This window comes from Panthera tigris, chromosome X (genome assembly GCF_018350195.1).
Source record: "Panthera tigris isolate Pti1 chromosome X, P.tigris_Pti1_mat1.1, whole genome shotgun sequence".
Taxonomy (NCBI): domain Eukaryota; kingdom Metazoa; phylum Chordata; class Mammalia; order Carnivora; family Felidae; genus Panthera; species Panthera tigris.
This window is the reverse complement of record NC_056677.1, coordinates 6,657,383-6,673,331: the sequence shown is the minus strand read 5'-3', so window position 1 is coordinate 6,673,331 and position 15,949 is coordinate 6,657,383. Positions and strand designations below refer to the sequence as shown.

General features: G+C 53.3%; 2 protein-coding genes across 6 annotated transcripts in view; one reads left to right on the top strand and one right to left on the bottom strand.

Annotated features, from left to right (window-relative positions):
* Positions 1–4,163, top strand: part of GPR143 (G protein-coupled receptor 143) — a 46,766-nt gene extending 42,603 nt beyond the window's left edge. Inside the window, exon 9 of the mRNA XM_042975259.1 lies at positions 3,789–4,163. Coding sequence (XP_042831193.1) covers positions 3,789–3,883 — 95 coding nt within the window. The 3' untranslated portion in view covers positions 3,884–4,163. The remainder of the gene's footprint in view (positions 1–3,788) is intronic.
* A 2,762-nt stretch (positions 4,164–6,925) lies between these two features.
* Positions 6,926–15,949, bottom strand: part of TBL1X (transducin beta like 1 X-linked) — a 231,779-nt gene continuing 222,755 nt past the window's right edge. For all 5 annotated transcript variants that reach the window (XM_042975256.1, XM_042975257.1, XM_042975253.1 and 2 more), the window contains 3 exons: positions 13,956–14,121; positions 11,355–11,456; positions 6,926–10,400 (listed from right to left, as the gene is read on the bottom strand). In XM_042975256.1, the coding sequence (XP_042831190.1) occupies positions 10,374–10,400; positions 11,355–11,456; positions 13,956–14,121 (295 nt within the window). In that variant the 3' untranslated portion in view covers positions 6,926–10,373. The remainder of the gene's footprint in view (positions 10,401–11,354; positions 11,457–13,955; positions 14,122–15,949) is intronic.

Sequence of the window (15,949 nt, the reverse complement as noted above, 5' to 3'; positions counted from 1 at the left end):
GGAAACAGGGTCTTCACTATAGAGCACAAACGGATGGTCACCAGAGGGGAGGTGCTGGGTGGGTGGGTAAAATACGTGATGGGGATTAAAGAGTGCACCTGTCGTGAGGAGTACGGAGTGTTGTACGGACGTGTTGAATCACGATATCGTACACCTGAAACTAGTATCATAGTTATGTTAACGAACTGGAATTTAAATAAAAACTTTAAAAAATATCATTGGACAACCAAAAATAAAAAAAAAACAACCAAAAACCATACTGCCCGTCCACCTTACAATTCATCATCCCCCAAGATTGTTCTTTCCCACTATTTCCTGTCTCTGCCATAATACATTTCTTCTACAGTTTCCTTCGTTCTTCCCAATACCCTTTCTCTCATAACCGTTTGTTGTTCCCACAGTTCCCCTTTCACTGCCCTGCTCTCGTCTTTCGCACGGTGCCCTATTTTTCTCACCATTCCCTTTTTCCCACAATGCCTGTCTTTCCCACAATTCCCCTTTCTCTATAATCCCTTTGTTCACATAATTGTTTTTTTAAGAGAGAGAGAGAGTGCAAATGGGGGGAGGGGCAGAGGGAGGAGAGAGAGAATCCTAAGCAGGCTCCACACTCGGCAAGGAGCCTAATGCAGGAGTCGATCCCACGACCCTGGCTGGGATCGTGACCTGAACCAAAACCAAGAGTTGGACGCTCAACCGACTGAGCCACCCAGGCGCCCCTCTCGTAATTCTGTTTCTGTCCTACAATTCGACTTCCTTTCCCATAATTCCTTGTCTCACTCACAGTCCCTGACCTCCTGCAATTCCTTCTCTCCCGCAATTCTTTTCCCATAATCCCTTTTGTCCTACAATGCCTTGTCTGTCCCACAGTTCTCCGTATTCTCCATAGCCTAGTTCTCTCCCAGTTCTCTTTCCCAGTGTCCCCACTTTCTTCCACAGTTCTGGGTTCTTCATGGTCTCTCACAAGTCTGTTTTCTTCTACAATGCTGTTTTCTTCCACATCCTGTCTCTTGTAAAATGTTGTCTCTGCTAAATACTCTGTTCTTCCCCATAATTCCTTCTCACAATTGCCCGTTTCCCACAATTGTTTCTCCCCCAATTCTCTCTCCCTTAATTTCTTATTGTCCCTGACAACTCCGTCTCTCCCCAGATTCCATCTCTCTCCCATAGTTCCTCATTCTCTCCAGAATTCCCGTTCTTTCCCATAGTTCTGTTCCCTCCTGTATCCCCTGGGGCATCCACAGTTCTCGCTCCCACAATTCCTTGTCTTACCCTTGGTTCCCTGTTGTCACTTGCTCTTCTCCTGAATGTAACACCAGGTGGCCCTGTGGATGGTACTTGCTAGGGAAGCGTGGAAGAGAGTGGGCCCGGGGCTCTGACTCTCGTGCTCCCTGGATCCAATTCAACACTTGAAGGAGATCCAGGCCCTAGTGCCCTGTGTTCTGTATGGCTCATGGGTGCCCGCTGATGGGGCTCTCTGACCGAGGGCTGCGGGCTTTCGGGGGATCCGGGAGCAACAGGTGAGGTGCCTTCCCGAATCTCAGGTCTACATGGGGCCGCGACGTCCCCAAGCACCTGTCTGGGGCTTGCAAGGGTCATTCGAGAGTCACGAGGAAGGGGGCTGGCCCTTGGGCGCCACGAGCTTGTGGGCATCTGCCTCTCCTGCAGGGACAGCTGTCAGGTACTTGCCCTTTGCACCAATGGAATTCGTCCCAATCCCCCAATAGCCTCATTGGATTATCTTCTCAGAGACTTGCTCACTCAGCCAGCGTGTTCTCTGGAGACCTTCATGAGCAGAAGAGAAGATCCATGGAGGTCTAAGCCTGCTGGACCCGCTGAAGTCCGCACAGGCAGGGCTGGACTCGGGGGCCATGGCTTCAGCATCACTGGCATCTGAGAAAGTTGTTGTGGTACAAATGGATTTCCTCTGCGGGGCCTCTGGGGGAGGATGAAAGAACCCGGAACTCTGAAAAAGCCACAGGATCCAGAGCAAGCCCCAGAGTGTGAGGTCACGGGGAAATGTCTAAAGCCCGGACCTTGATCACAAGCCACCGTGTGATATTCCCCTGCAGCCTTTGTAAGGACCGCAGAAGTCACACAGACAAGTTCCCATGAGCTCAGGGTGTCCTCACAAACAGCGGGTGACCCTGTGAAAATGCGGTCTTTTTGAAGTGCCACCGGCTTCTCCAGCAGGAATGCGGTTCTGGAAGTGTCTCTTCCCAGCTGTGCCTGGTTTCCTGGAATCCCAGGCTCACTGCCGCAAGCAGCGGGTCTCCCATCATCCTTGTCGGCACCCCAGACTCTCCTCAGGGTCCGCCTGCAGCCTCCATGGCCGGCGTGGGTCCTCCCACTGCCCGCTAAACTCACCTCTTCGTGGGGCTCATGGAACTTGTTCTCCCGGATTTCCTGTTCGCCCGGCACCGGGAGGAAGGTCGGAGTGCGGTGGGGGGAGGGCACTGCAGCACCGTGCTGGCTTTTTCTCGGTCACATCGGCCCGTCCTCCCGTAACCCAGGCCTTCCAAGGCGTTTCCGCAGACAGCTCTCCTGTTGCCTTGTCTTTTCCAGAGAACGCTAATGTTCTTTTCTTCCTTACGCGTTCCCCACAGCCGTGCACGTGTCTCTTAAGTTGTGCTGGTTCCCGCCGTTCTTTTTACTCATCGGTCCCAATTCCCCGGGACGCTGGTGCTGCACCCTGCTGATGGCAGGGCACTTGCTGCCCTGTGTTTATCCATTCAGTACTTGTTTATCGAGCACATTCCATGTGCCAGGTGCTGTTTCAGGCACTACCACGGTGAGTACGACAGGTCCCTCATCTAACGGGACTTTCCACTGTAGCAGCAGAGACAGAATGAAAAATACAAATACAAAATACAAAATATCATCTTTCGGGTAGTGAAATACCATGGAGAAAAACAGAGCCATACAGAGCAGCGGAGTGATTTCAGTTGGGTGTCCTGGATTTCTCCCTGAGGATGAGGTTCTCCCAGGGCCATTTGAATTAAGATCTGAGTGAAGTATAGAAGGGAGCCATGAGAAAATCTGGAAAAGAGCTTTACAGGCAGAAGAGATTGTGCAAAGGCCCTGTGGCAGGACTGAGTTGGGAGCGTGAGAGAGGCCAGTGTGCCTGAGCGTTGGGAGTGAACAGAGAGGGACGTGAGTGGAGACTACACTGACCGGCAAGGTCCGCTGGTGGAGGGAGTTTGGGATTTGGAGATTTTTGTGAAGGTTACTTGCCCCATGTGCAGTTGAGAAGGCCACCCTTCTTTCTGTCTTCATCTCAATTGCCCACATCCAACCTGGAATCTGGCATGTAGGAGGCACGCCTGGATACTTGCAGAATGAAAAAAGAGTTCTGAGGTCTGTTCCAAAGGACGCCCCCAGGTTCTGAAGGAAGGTGTGTTACCAGAACGACTGAATAGATCTTCAAGATTCTTCTTCTGGCAGGAATAATTCTGCTGTCCTTCACCCGCCTCTTCTTCCTGGAACCACGTGGCAGCAAGCATGAAAAGACCACTTGGAGGTGTTTTCGTGTGACAGAGGCTGGCGGTCTCCTCCGTGTGGGCCCCGTGGGGCCCTGGTGACCTTTTCACCCCCCACCCCCGTGGCAGCTGTCCCAATGGTCACCCAAGCGCGCCGTGATCCCGTGCTCCCCGGTCCGACAGCACAGGGCCCCGAAGCCCCCGTGTCGGCCCACGGTTGGTTTCCGTTTGGTCTGTGGCATCCACGCGGTTCTGCGGAGACGCACACGTGGCTGCCCAGGGCAGACGCTTAGACGCTCTTCTCCTCCCCAGGTTCCGACGCCAGCACGGTTGAAATCTATGTCACAAGCGGGTCCCGCAACGAAGATGAGGTGGAATCTGTTCCCGAACCCCAGGGAGACCTCTGAGGGGGACGTGACAGGGGTCCGGTCCCCACATCCTCAGGTTCTGCGTTTCTCACTCTTTAGAACTGCGTTCTCCCCACAAACCTTCCTGTCCTCGCCGTGTTGTAACGGTTCCTTCCCGAGGAGTAGCCGTGGTAAGAGACGCGATCCGCGAGCACGAGCTTGGGAACAGAGAGAGAATTCCTTCCAGACCAGACACAGCAGCTGCTCCCCACCCTTCTGAGGTTGCCTATAATGTAAATGCCAGACCCAGGTCCTTAGAAAAGTGAATAAAGTCGTTGTAACTGAGCTCTGGGCCTGGCTCGCATGCTGTCTGAACACCTCTAGCAAATGCTCTTGAGCAAGGCCTTGATGACATAGCCCCTGGTCCCCATGCTGTGCTGAGCAGTGACCTGGTCTAAGGACTAAGGACTCCTTGGCCCTGATAGACACCATTTCCCAGGTTAGAATCTTTGCATCAGTTGAAATATAGGTCTATCCAGGTGGATCTATAGGTATGTATTTAAAGTTTTTAAATGTATTTATGGGCAAAATATCGTCACATGTATTGGAGTTACAGGCCACGTGGGAAGATCCATAGAAAAAGCAAGGCAGTGTTTTCCCGGGACACCACAGACCGCCCGGCCATGGGACACCTCCCTTCTGGTCAAGGATGCCCTTTTGCTCTAGAAAAGCCGTCCAGGAAGCTTCTGGACTTGTACTCTTAGAGAGTCGCCTGGCCGCAGCAGCATTCGGGGCACACCTGCACTGTGGCCACGGTGCCCTGGGCATGCGCATTCCTGAGGATGGGCCCAAGCTACGTCACTCCCCCTCCTTGATCCAAAGTGTCAGAGGCGTGCGAAGGAAGCTTAGCTTTTCGGAGCGGTATGTGCCTTCTTTATCTGCCTCCGTGTGGACTCTTCAGTCCCCAGCAGCACCAGAAGCCCCTCTTCTGCTTGAGGACCCCCCCTCAACAGCATGAGGCCAGCCCTCCCCCCCACCTCCGCCTGTAGGCACAGGTACTAGCTTTCACACCTCCCTGGCCGAGCCAGTCTAGTTAGCAGCTAGCGCCCGAGGGAAAGGGCCGCAGAGAAGCAGGTCTGGAGAGGGGCTGAGGGGCCACTCCGGTGTCGTGTCCACACGTGGGCAGTGCCCGGGGCTGTGTCTGTGCGCACCTCCCCTGCATGGGCCTGGTCCTCCAGGATTCCTCAGAGGGCCCGGTATCCTCGTTTGTTCTTTTTGCCTTACGCCAGCGAGTCAGGTTCAGAGGCTTGCAAGGAAGAACCCTTTCCGATCTGATGATCCAATGACAACCCCTCCAAGATGGGGTGGCCAAGTCCCCAGCTGGCACAGCGGTTATGCCCAAGGAGGTTGTTGGGGGTGGGGGGGCCTGAACGCCAGAAGATGCGTGAATATCCCCTCACGCCTACTTGCCGGGCGGCGAGCGGGCCCGTGTGGTGGAGAACGTGCAAATGAACATCACCGACGGGCATCGAGTCCATCTAGTGAAGAGAAGGGACAACGGAGCAAACCCGGGGATAAGCCAGAAAATGACGGGCCGCTCGGTTGTAAGCAGTCTCCCTGTCAGGCTGGTTGCTGCGGGGCATCTGATTACGCTTCTGTAGATGGTGGGTGCGAAAGCAATGATCCAGTGGAGAGAAAGCAACACTGATGGGAGAGAAGTTTTCAAAAAGGTGAGGAGACCGGGCCCCAGCAGTCTGGGCTGGGACACGACAGACGGGTGGCCGGGAGTGTAGTTTGGGTGGAAAAGAGGAGGCTGTTCCCATCAGGTAGCTTTCATAGGACTTCGGTTTATCAGCCGGTCGGCTTATCATAGCACAAACACCCTCGTGAGGACTCCACTCGCTCCCCCCGCTTCCAAAATGCCCTTGCGCTCCTTTCCCACTGTGCAGTTTGAGGACGTACCCCACCCGGCTGCTTTCCTGTGGTCTCTCCCGGTGACGTGTGCTCAAGGAACACTGCGCTCCCAGTCAGAGCCCCTGTCCTCGGAGTGCGGACGCCGTGCATGGGTCCTTGCGCTCCCCCCGTGGTGCCCCACGCCCTGTCCACCCCCTTGCACGGCTTACCTTGTCATGGAGGAGACAAGATGTGGACGATGAAAAGTTCTCTGCTGAGTGACTGGAAGCTTGAGATGCCCCAATTACGTAAGTTTCCTTTATAGTAGGAAGAATCCCCCTGAGAGCTATAGGTGACCCAGCATTGTTGCTGAAGCCACCAAAGCCACACGTCACACGTGCCTTTATCCTGGGGACTCCCATCTTTCCAGGACCTTCCTACGGCTTGAGTGTGCTTCACCCCATTTCCTGAAACGTGGGAACATGCTTGGTCAACTTGGCAGGTGTTATAAAAAGAAAAGGCAGCAGGCTGAGCCCCCAGACAACACGGGGACCCCAGCCCTCTGCTTTGTTGTAGCGCAGGGTCGGGCTGGACTTGGAGGGAACGATACCATGACCTTGTCTGTGACTCCTACGGCAAAAGTACCCATACAGCACTCCCTGCCTCTCCTCGTCAACTGCCCCCTCCCTAATCCTGGGACGGCAGTGCCCAGTCGTCATGTAGCCCCCCCACCCCCCACCAATTGATCAAAGTGACAGGAAGCCCCTGCCAGATGTGCTACATTCGAGACACTGGTAGACGTCTGAACGGTAACCTGTGTCCTAAACTCACCCGTGTCCTAGGACTCGGGTTCTCCAAGTTAAAGCTAATCCTTGAATGCAGAGCCCCAGCAAAGCAAGCTGCTGATAGGAGAACACTCACTTGCTTTGAGTTTTGACCACAACCAGCCTGCAAGAAAGTAATGAAGAAACACACGAACACATGCTTCGTTTATACAACACGTTACGGTAACTGGGGGCCGCCGCTCCTCCCACATCGTGCGGTTCCGTTCCCTTGGCCCTACTTGAGCCCAGCAATCCTGCAAAGAGGCCCTCCAGTTACGGTCTTGCTGAGAAAATGCAGTTTGCTCTTCGTTCATCCATGTCACCGCGGGCCCAACCAAGAGTTAACCAAGCGAGACCCAAGAAAGCACACCCACCAAGTTCTCTCATATCAAAATAGAGCAATTTATTCAAGACACTGAGTATGATCTGTTGATTTTCTCTTGAAACAAATGAGCTACGACACACAAAGTGATTCTTCTTCTCAGAGAGCGTGAAGGTGGGTGGGGGGGTGGAGGACGACGAAACGAGGGGTGATGTGAACAGAACCGAATCTAGAAAATGCAGACAGAGGACCACATCTGGCTGTACGTCTGACACAGACAATAAAAACTGCAGAAGCCAGAATTCAAAACTGCAGTGAGTGGCGGAAGGAACATTTCTGCATTTGACAAGAAACAGGATAAAAGAAGGAAAAAAGATGGAACAGAAGGTTAAAAAACAGAGTAAAATAACAAGGAATAAAGCAGACCCTGACATTTGACAAAGTGCACTTCACTGGGCTCCGCGATCTAGTTTCAGAAAGACAAGACGGAGGTCAAGTTCCGGGTGTCGTGTGGGGTCAGAGGGTTTAGACCCTGTGGTGCAGGACATGCTCTTGGTCACTTCAAACCCCAGGACACGCTCTTGGTCATTTCAAGCCCAAGCGAAGATTCCAGGAAGGATGACTGTGTTATTCTGCTTTCAGAATCAAGGTTCAATTTGGTCACTAAGACTTCAGCGTTTACCCACCATTGTTTAAGAGCCGTAAACAATGGCAAACAGGAACTTCCCACGAGGGCCGCCCCTCGATGGTGAAGGGGAACCTCCCGGCTTGCTGGAAGTCGCCGACGTGAGGGGCTCAGTGGACAGCCGTCGTGCCGAGGGTGGGGGTGGGCCAGAGGCCTGCCCTGCGTGCTCAGGCTCCGTCCCTCTTCAGGCCCGGGAGCTCCTCTCCTGCGGCTGCTGGGGGGGGGGGGGGGGGGAGGCAGGGTTGGGGACCATCTGCCTCTGTCACCCCAGCTCCATTCTGTGCCTTGCAGCCCGTGGCTCCCAGCGGATCATTCCCACGTGATTCAGACTTATGAATCACGAGGCTAAGGCCCACATCTCCACAGGACCCCGGCCACTGACGTCCACGGGAAGCTTATCTAGTGAACCTGACAGGACATCCCACCATGACCACCCGACGTCGACTGGCTTGTGAGACACGAGCCACGTGCTGACCGTGGCCCAACCCTCAACAGCTTCTCTGCAGAGGTGACATTTTTACTTGGGGTAGGGGTCAAGACGGTGTTGGTCTGGATCCCCAGCAAACAGCGTCCCAAACCTAATGATTTCTTAGGGCAGGCGGTCGTCGTCTGCGACCTTCAAAAACGGGAATGTGACGCCACAGAACTCAGACCTTCCGGGCTAAACACTTAGGGAACGGAGCCTGAATCAAATACCCAGCTTGTACACAGAGCCCTTTTTGGTCTTCTACAGACGGGGCTTGCATAACTCGGGTATCCAAGTGGAGGGCAATGAACGATCTAGAAGGAAGAACGCACCCTGGCTGTTGCCGCCGGTCCCCGCACATTCCACGTTCTGCGGGAGGCCGCTGTCCTGCCGGCTGGATTTTGGCTTCACGGACGGACGCCACCCTCCAAACGACACCCTGTCTCACTGCTGGGACGCGCACCCAGCCGAAGCCTGCCCCCGACCGGCACCCCTGCCCCCGGGCCTGACCAGCTTCCTCGCCCCTTCGTATGCCCGCTGGGAAACAGAGGAGAGAAGAGGCCCAATCTTTCGCTCCTTCCCCGATGCTAATGTAAAAGGTCAGTGTCGGGTTAGGACGAGAGTACAAAGGGCACCTGATCCAATGAAAGGAAACTCCTCTAGGAACACAAAGCCATGTTTAATTTTTTAAAAACAGTAAAAAGATTCATTATTAAAAAAAAAAATTCTTTCTCCTGGTCTCTTGTGAGAGAAAGAAATGATGAAGACGGCAGAAATTATTAGTGATGTTCTACCTACATAATTCACCTTCAGGACTGAGAGTCTCCCTTTCCCGTTCGTTTCTGTCACTATCACACCGGGTGAGATCCCGGAGGCTTTTAGGTGAGCTGTGCCAGGACCGGTCAACCGCTCTCGGTGAAGCGGCCGTGGGTACTCAGAGCGCCGTGAACAAGAGGTCGCTAACAGGTGACAGGGAGCCCAGCTGTCAGTGTGGATGGCTTCTTCAATTCCATTTGGTTTGGGAAATGCTTCCTGGGGTCAGAGGGCACTGTTCTTGACTCCTCTCGTGCCGGCTACGAGGGTGAACACCCCAAAACGACGCGACACTCTTCTTTGAACCAAAAAGCGCCGGGATTTGCGTCTCTCGCTGCAGAAGCATCCCCCCCTGCCGACCCCCAGGACCCACCCAGACTTTTCCACCCAGATTCCTAACCGCCTTTCACGATGCTGCAGGGAACGGAAAGGCCACCTCAGACCCTGCCTGTGTCCTCCTAAGATTTGCTTAAAATATGAATCACACAAAGCTCTCTGTGTCTGATGGCCATTTTAGGATTTTAAAATTGTTTTAACATAAAAATATTTTTTTTTTCCAAAAATACTCCGGGCTCTTTCTCTTATAAGTATTTTTTTTTTTCTCCCGTAAAAAGTCCCCGTGCCCTGCCTTCTTACATAAAGCACTTATTATGCGCCGAAAGTGCCCTTGAGACCGAAGATCCGAAGCAACTATGAGAAAGGGACAGCGAGTGAGCGAGGGGCGGTGAGGGAGAGGGAGGAAGGGCGGAGGGGAGGACAAAGGGACGGGAAAGCCGACCGTCAGAGATTCTGGCATGGTGTCCACGAGGCTGCGTCTACGGAAGGCGTACTCAAACCGACACCACACCGCACGAAGGAGAGGTGGAGGGGGCACACAGTGGGAAGGAAGCAACAAACCAAAACCAGTTTCCATCTCAGACCGAAGGCCCCCGGACGACAGGATTCCAGCCAATAGAAAAACCACCGGACAAAGAAGATTCTAGAAAATAGAAAGTGTTGGGATTACAAAGTTGCGCGTTTCATCGGTACAAACTGGTCTTTGAACATCCTTTGTGAGAGCAAGTGCAGTGTCCAAATTGTTAGGGGGAAAAAAACGAACCCACCACGTGGAGGAGAGTCCCCTCCCCCACTCTTGGTTTTATCACAGCATTTTTCTTTTTTCTTTTCTTTTTTGGCACAGCTTTTTTTGTTTGTTTTCTTTTTTCTCCTCTTCGTCTTTTCTCCTCTCAACTATCAGAGCCTGTTCTGGATGGAAAGCAAACCGTGCCCCCGCCTAGCCGGTGGCTCCATGCTTCCCAGGCTGAATGTTCTGGGTGGAAACCATTCCTTCCCCCTTTGATATGACTGTGTATGTTTCTGTTTTAAACTTCTTGATGAAGATTACGAGAAAGTAGAGACTCCTGTGGCCAGGATGAACTGATTTCCAAGTACACTCTAATGCAAGTCAAGTTCGTACAGTTTTGGAGCGGAAAGAACGGTGTCTGAGCATTGCTGCTTCACGCATTCACTGCTGGTCCGTTAGAATTCTCTTCTAGAATAGTTTGTGTTTACTTTCGGAGATCTAAAACACACACCTGGAAGGAAACAGAAGGTGCCTCTTATCTTCACAGATGACAGCAAGATGCCTTTTGAGCCCCTGGACCAACTCCGGCCCGCCACCCATGTTCTGTAAATAAAGTTTTATTGGCAGCTTTAATAAAAGGCTAGTGTGTGAGCATGTGACCCAGCAACGCCAAGCAAACAGCACTACGTGGAAGCTCCAGGTCGAGGGCGATGCCAGGAACCAGTGGGGGAGGGGCGGGCTGCGTGACGGAGAGGACGACTCCAGCCCGAGCGCACAGACGATGGGAACATTTGCGGCCCTCGCGGACAGTCACCGAGCCAGCCCCACTGCTGCCCCCCCGCCTTGGGGCTCACGGCAAGGCCAAGTGCGGGAACGAACCAAGAGGCTAGACAGCTCACGGGAGCAGAACGAGACCAGGAGGCCATGCCTTTATCACAAGAGGTCAGGGTCACAAACACGGGACTAAGCTAGGACCAAGTTTCTCAGCCTCGGCACCGGTGACACCTAGAGCCAGATCCTTCCCTGCTCCGGGGGCCATTCTGCGCATTGTGGGAGGACTGGCGGCCTCCCTGCCCTCCACGCACAAGATGCCAGTAGCGACCCTGTCAAAGTAGTGACAGCCGAGTGCCTCCTGACATTGTGACAGGGCAGGATCACCCCTGTGGCATCCTCACGGGGCAGAATGTCCCTAAGAAAATGCTGGCCAGAAGGACAACCTGGGAGGGAGGAAGAGGTGGCCATTCACAGATGGTGCCAACCCAGGGGGTCAGCCCAGAAGTTTCCTTCACCAGAAGCATGTCTGTGCAGCGCCTACGTGCAAAGCTGGTCAGAGACCAGGGTCCGTCACACCCCCTGCAGCTGCACTCGGGTATCCGCTGCCCAGCGTTTCCTCTTTGTGCCCCGCCCCTCCCCTCCCCTCCCTTCCCCACCCGCCCCTCCCCGGCAAACCACAGGTGCTGCTTACAGAGCCATCGGACGCGCTGGCACCCACTTTGTCCCCTCGGGCATTCCAGCACACCTCGAAGATGCCGCCAGTGCCTCGGTAGCTGTGGACAAGACTTCCACTCTGCAAAGCAAAGCAGTCATCACTGACGACGCAAAAGGACACTCGAAACACGGACGCGGTAGCCGGGGCGCCTGGGTGGCTCTGTCGGTTAAGCGTCCGACTCCTGGTTTTGGCTCAAGTCATGATCTCGCGGTCGTGAGATGCGGCTCTGCGCTAGGCAGGAAGCCTGCTTGAGAGGTTCTCTCTCTCTCACCCTTTGCCTCTCCCTAACTCACGCACCCGCCTCGATCTCACACTCTCAAAGCAATTACACACGAAACAAAACATGGGTGGTGCAACGGGCACTCCTTTGGACGTTACCCTGAAATGTCATCACGGATACATTATCTGAGGTAGTTTTGAACACCTAGAAAGGAAAACGACTTGCAGTGAGGTCTCCAGCGGCCGTAGACACAGGCCTCTCAGACTTCCTACAAGATGGGAACGGGGGAAGGAGCAAGTCAACAGCGTTACGTATGTTTTTTTAGATTTACACGGTACCCTCTCAGGATTAGAGAGAGCTTTAAAATGTCTCAAAGAGGGGCGCCAGGGTGGCTCTGTCTGTTAGGTGTCGGACTCTTGGCTTTGGCTCAGGTCATGATCTCATGGTTCATGGGTTTGAGCCCTGGGTCAGGCTCTGCATGGACAGTGCAGAGCCTGCTTGGGATCCTCTCTCTCCTTCTCTGTCTGCCCCTCCCCTGCTCATGCTCTCTGTCTCAAAAATTAACAAACAAACGTTAACAAAATAATAACATAACAAATAAAATGTCTCAAAGAGGGGGCACCTGGCTGGCCCACTTGAGCTTGTGACTCTTGATCATGGATGGGGTTGTAAGTTCGAGCCCCACATTGGGTAGAGAGTTTACTTAAAGTCTTTAAAAACAAATAAGGGGCGCCTGGGTGGCTCGTCGGTTAAGTATCTGACTTTGGCTCAGGTCACGGTCTCATGTTCGCAAGTTCGAGCCCCGCGTCGGGCTCTGTGCCAACAGCTCGGAGCCTGGACCCTGCTTCCGATTCTGTGTCTCCCTCTCTCTCTGCCCCTCCCCCGCTCGCTCTCTGTCTCTCAAAAATAAATAAAAATGTTAAAAAAAAAGCAAATAAAATGTCTCTGAGTTTTGTGATTTCTAAAACGGGGGTGACAGGCTTTGACTTTTTGACAGCAGGCAGCACTTAACGAATGAGGTCATGTTGCAGACCCGCCCATCACGCTTTCTAGTGTTTCACCGACAGCCTCTGGCACGTTGTTCCTGGCGTGGGGCTGGGGGGTTTCTGGGAGGCCTGTCTGGGGCCGCGCAACTCGCCTTGGTGTCAGCCTGCCTGCACGTAGGGCCCACCATCGCCTCTCCTTCTGCGAGAGAACCGGTTTATGTACGGCACTTCCCGGGGAGCCTGAGGTCTCCGGGACGCCCGCACCCCCATGCCAAGTGAACTTGGCTCATCTACCCCCTTTCCCTGCCACAAGGGGCCATGGGCTGGAGAATGCAAATCCATCTGAAGGTCAACCCAGCCAAAGGGGATCAAGAAGGTGGGTCAGATTAAAAGGACAGAAGCGGGGCACATAATCCACCCTGAGATCCAACAGGCTGTTTTCAACACCTCCTACCGTAACAGCATTTGTCTTCCGTCAGGAGAGCCGAGAGCTGACTGCCCGATACAATACTCTGTACTGGGGGTGCCTGGTGGGCTCGGTTAAGTGTCTGACTCCCGATTTTGGCTCAGGTCATGATCGCAGGGCTCGGGAGTTCGAGCCTCACCTCGGGCTCTGCGCTGACAACGCAAAGCCCGCTTCGGATTCTCGGTTTCCCTCTCTCTCCGCCTCTTTCAAAAATAAGTTAAAAAATCTTCTGTACTATACCAGCTCCTGTCATTCTACTCTCTATATTCAGAATGCTATTTACCCTCAGTTATGGCTGCAGGTACTTCCAGTGGCAACACTGAACCAAACATTCTCTTTTCTGATAACACGACGACCCATCATTGACATATCCTTTGCTACCCGAACACCGTTTCAGTCAAAAACCATTAAATGGCATGAGCACAGAAAACACACTCCTTTGTGCTCCTTGGTTTGCTGCACGGAGAAGGTACTGGTGTTGGTGGGGAGCGTAGGAGGTCAGGGCCGACCTGGCACCCCTGCCCGGTAAGCTCGGACGGAAGGACGCCTCTCCCCGTCGAACCCGTGTGACCGACAGCGTTATCTCTGGAAAGGGCCGGGCGACACTTTGCTGAGATGACCGCAGGTCATCTGCAGGTGGAAGGTTTCATGCCAGGGGCTTAGAGAAAGTCGAAGACGGGGAGATCCCTTGATGAGGGGGCGGGGGGGGGGGGGGAAGGCCCACAGCCCCGCGGCGCTGAGCCCGAGGTCCGCCTGGGCAAGGCAGGGTTTGCTTCCAGGCTCCGTGTGAGGTCGCTCGTTCCTAAGCACAGACTTCCCAGTCGCCGCTCCTGGCCTGGGTCCCCACAAACGCTGTTTGGGCGTTACTTCTGGAAAGGATTCGGTCGTGGCAATCGGGGGATTACCTGAGTATTCCAGATATGCACGCACTTATCGAAGGAGCCACTGGCCAAATATTTCCCGTCAGGGCTAAAAGCTACGCTGTAGACAGGCTCCTGATGCTTGGTTAGCGTGTGGACGCAGACGCCTCGCTCCACATCCCACAGTCGGACCGTAGAATCGAACGAAGCGCTGGAAAGACGGGAGAGAAAACATCATCAGAGAAACACGCTGGCTTCTTCCTATTTCCCTAAGACACTCAACGGATCTCACGTGCTGTTTGTCCTTCCTGGCCCTGAGGTTTCGAGAGACAGTGACCGGGCATATGCCTTTTCTAAAATGTGACTTGGGCATATTGAAAAAAAGCCCATAGTTAGAAAACAAATCTTTTCTTCCTTTCTTCCGGGGCTGTTATTAAGGAAACCAGGTGACATCCACATTCATTGCTTTCTGCGTGTTCTACGGAGATGAATGATATATGCTCTTGTATAATATTTACTCGATTTCTAAAATGCTCCCTACAGTCTGGGGTGCCTGGGTGGCTCAGTCGGTTAAGCCCCCAACTTCGGCTCAGGTCGTGATCTTGAGTTCGTGAGTTCGAGCCCTACGTCAGGCTTTGTGCTGACAGCTCAGAGCCTGGGGCCTGCTTCGGATTCTGTGTCTCCCTCTCTCTGCCCCTCTCCCGCTCACGCTGTCTCTCTCTCAAAAAATAAACATTAAAAAAAAAAAAAGCTAAAAAATAAATACTCCTGCAATTTAAAACATCTATTGGGGCGCCTGGGTGGCTCAGTCAGTTGAGCGTCTGACTTCGGCTCAGGTCGTGATCTCACGGTCTGTGAGTTCGAGCCCCGCGTCGGGCTCTGGGCTGATGGCTCGGAGCCTGGAGCCTACTTCTGATTCTGTGTCTCCCTCTCTCTGCCCCTCCCCTGCTCATGCTCTGTCTCGGTCTCAAAAATAAAAACATTAAAAAAAACCAAAAACCAACATCTACTGTTAGCAACAAAGATGATACCAACAGTCTGGAAACGGAGCAACCTGAGTGACTAAAACTCTTAATCCAACAGGAATTAAAATACAGTCACATCCAAATATGCAACCACACTGTCTCGAGCTCGAATTGGACTTATTTTCAAGTTTAAAAGAACAGCATGTATCACAGAGCGGTAATCGGCTGTGCTCTCACCAGGGACTCAGGCACTGCTACGTTCCCTTTATACCTGTTCGCCGAAAGGATAATTTATGCTCGTGACACAAGAGTCCCTTTTGGGCTATCAAAAACCGATTCTCAGTGTGTTCTCGTAGTAATTTAAGTGGATTTTAGGAGAAGTGCTTGAAATAAGACAATTATGGTCTCCACGTTCTTCTGGTTTCAGTCTCTCAGCAGGTGTAGGAATTCCTTCCAGTACTTTCTAAGAGACGGCCTGTGGTCGAGCACTCGCGGCAACAAGAGTCCTTGCCGCTCGGCGAGGCCGCCACCCCCCATCCCGCTCCGTTGCAAAGAAGGAGCGTTCTTCCTGATCGACACCTGTCACCTGTGCCCACATATCCATTCTGTGCAAGCCAAGAGCCAGCCCCCGGTTGTTCTGGTAACCAAACATCCCGCCCAAGTCTCATCCCTTCCCGGTGAAGCAAACACACCCACGTGGCTTTGGACTGTGGCTCCCAGATCCCTAGGTCTCCTGGCTCAGTCTCAGAGTCTGTTGGGTTTGTTTTCTGAATGTTCTTTTTAAAACACAATACCCAGAGTAGAACATTACGTCCTGAAAGGGGTCTAACGAGCATCATGACCAACCAGTTCCGCGGACAGCGGCCTAAAGTAACGTGGCTCTGGGGAGGCCACCTCTGCATCACTTATAACCACTCTGGCCAATTGTGGCCTGACTGGTCATTCCTCTCCGCCCGATGCTGGTGTCACAACAGAAATGGTCGGGTCGGGTCTGGTGTCACAACATAAATTGTCGGGTCGGGTCCGGCGTCCCAACTGAATTCCGTTTCCTTTCCGTGTCTTCACAAAAACCTT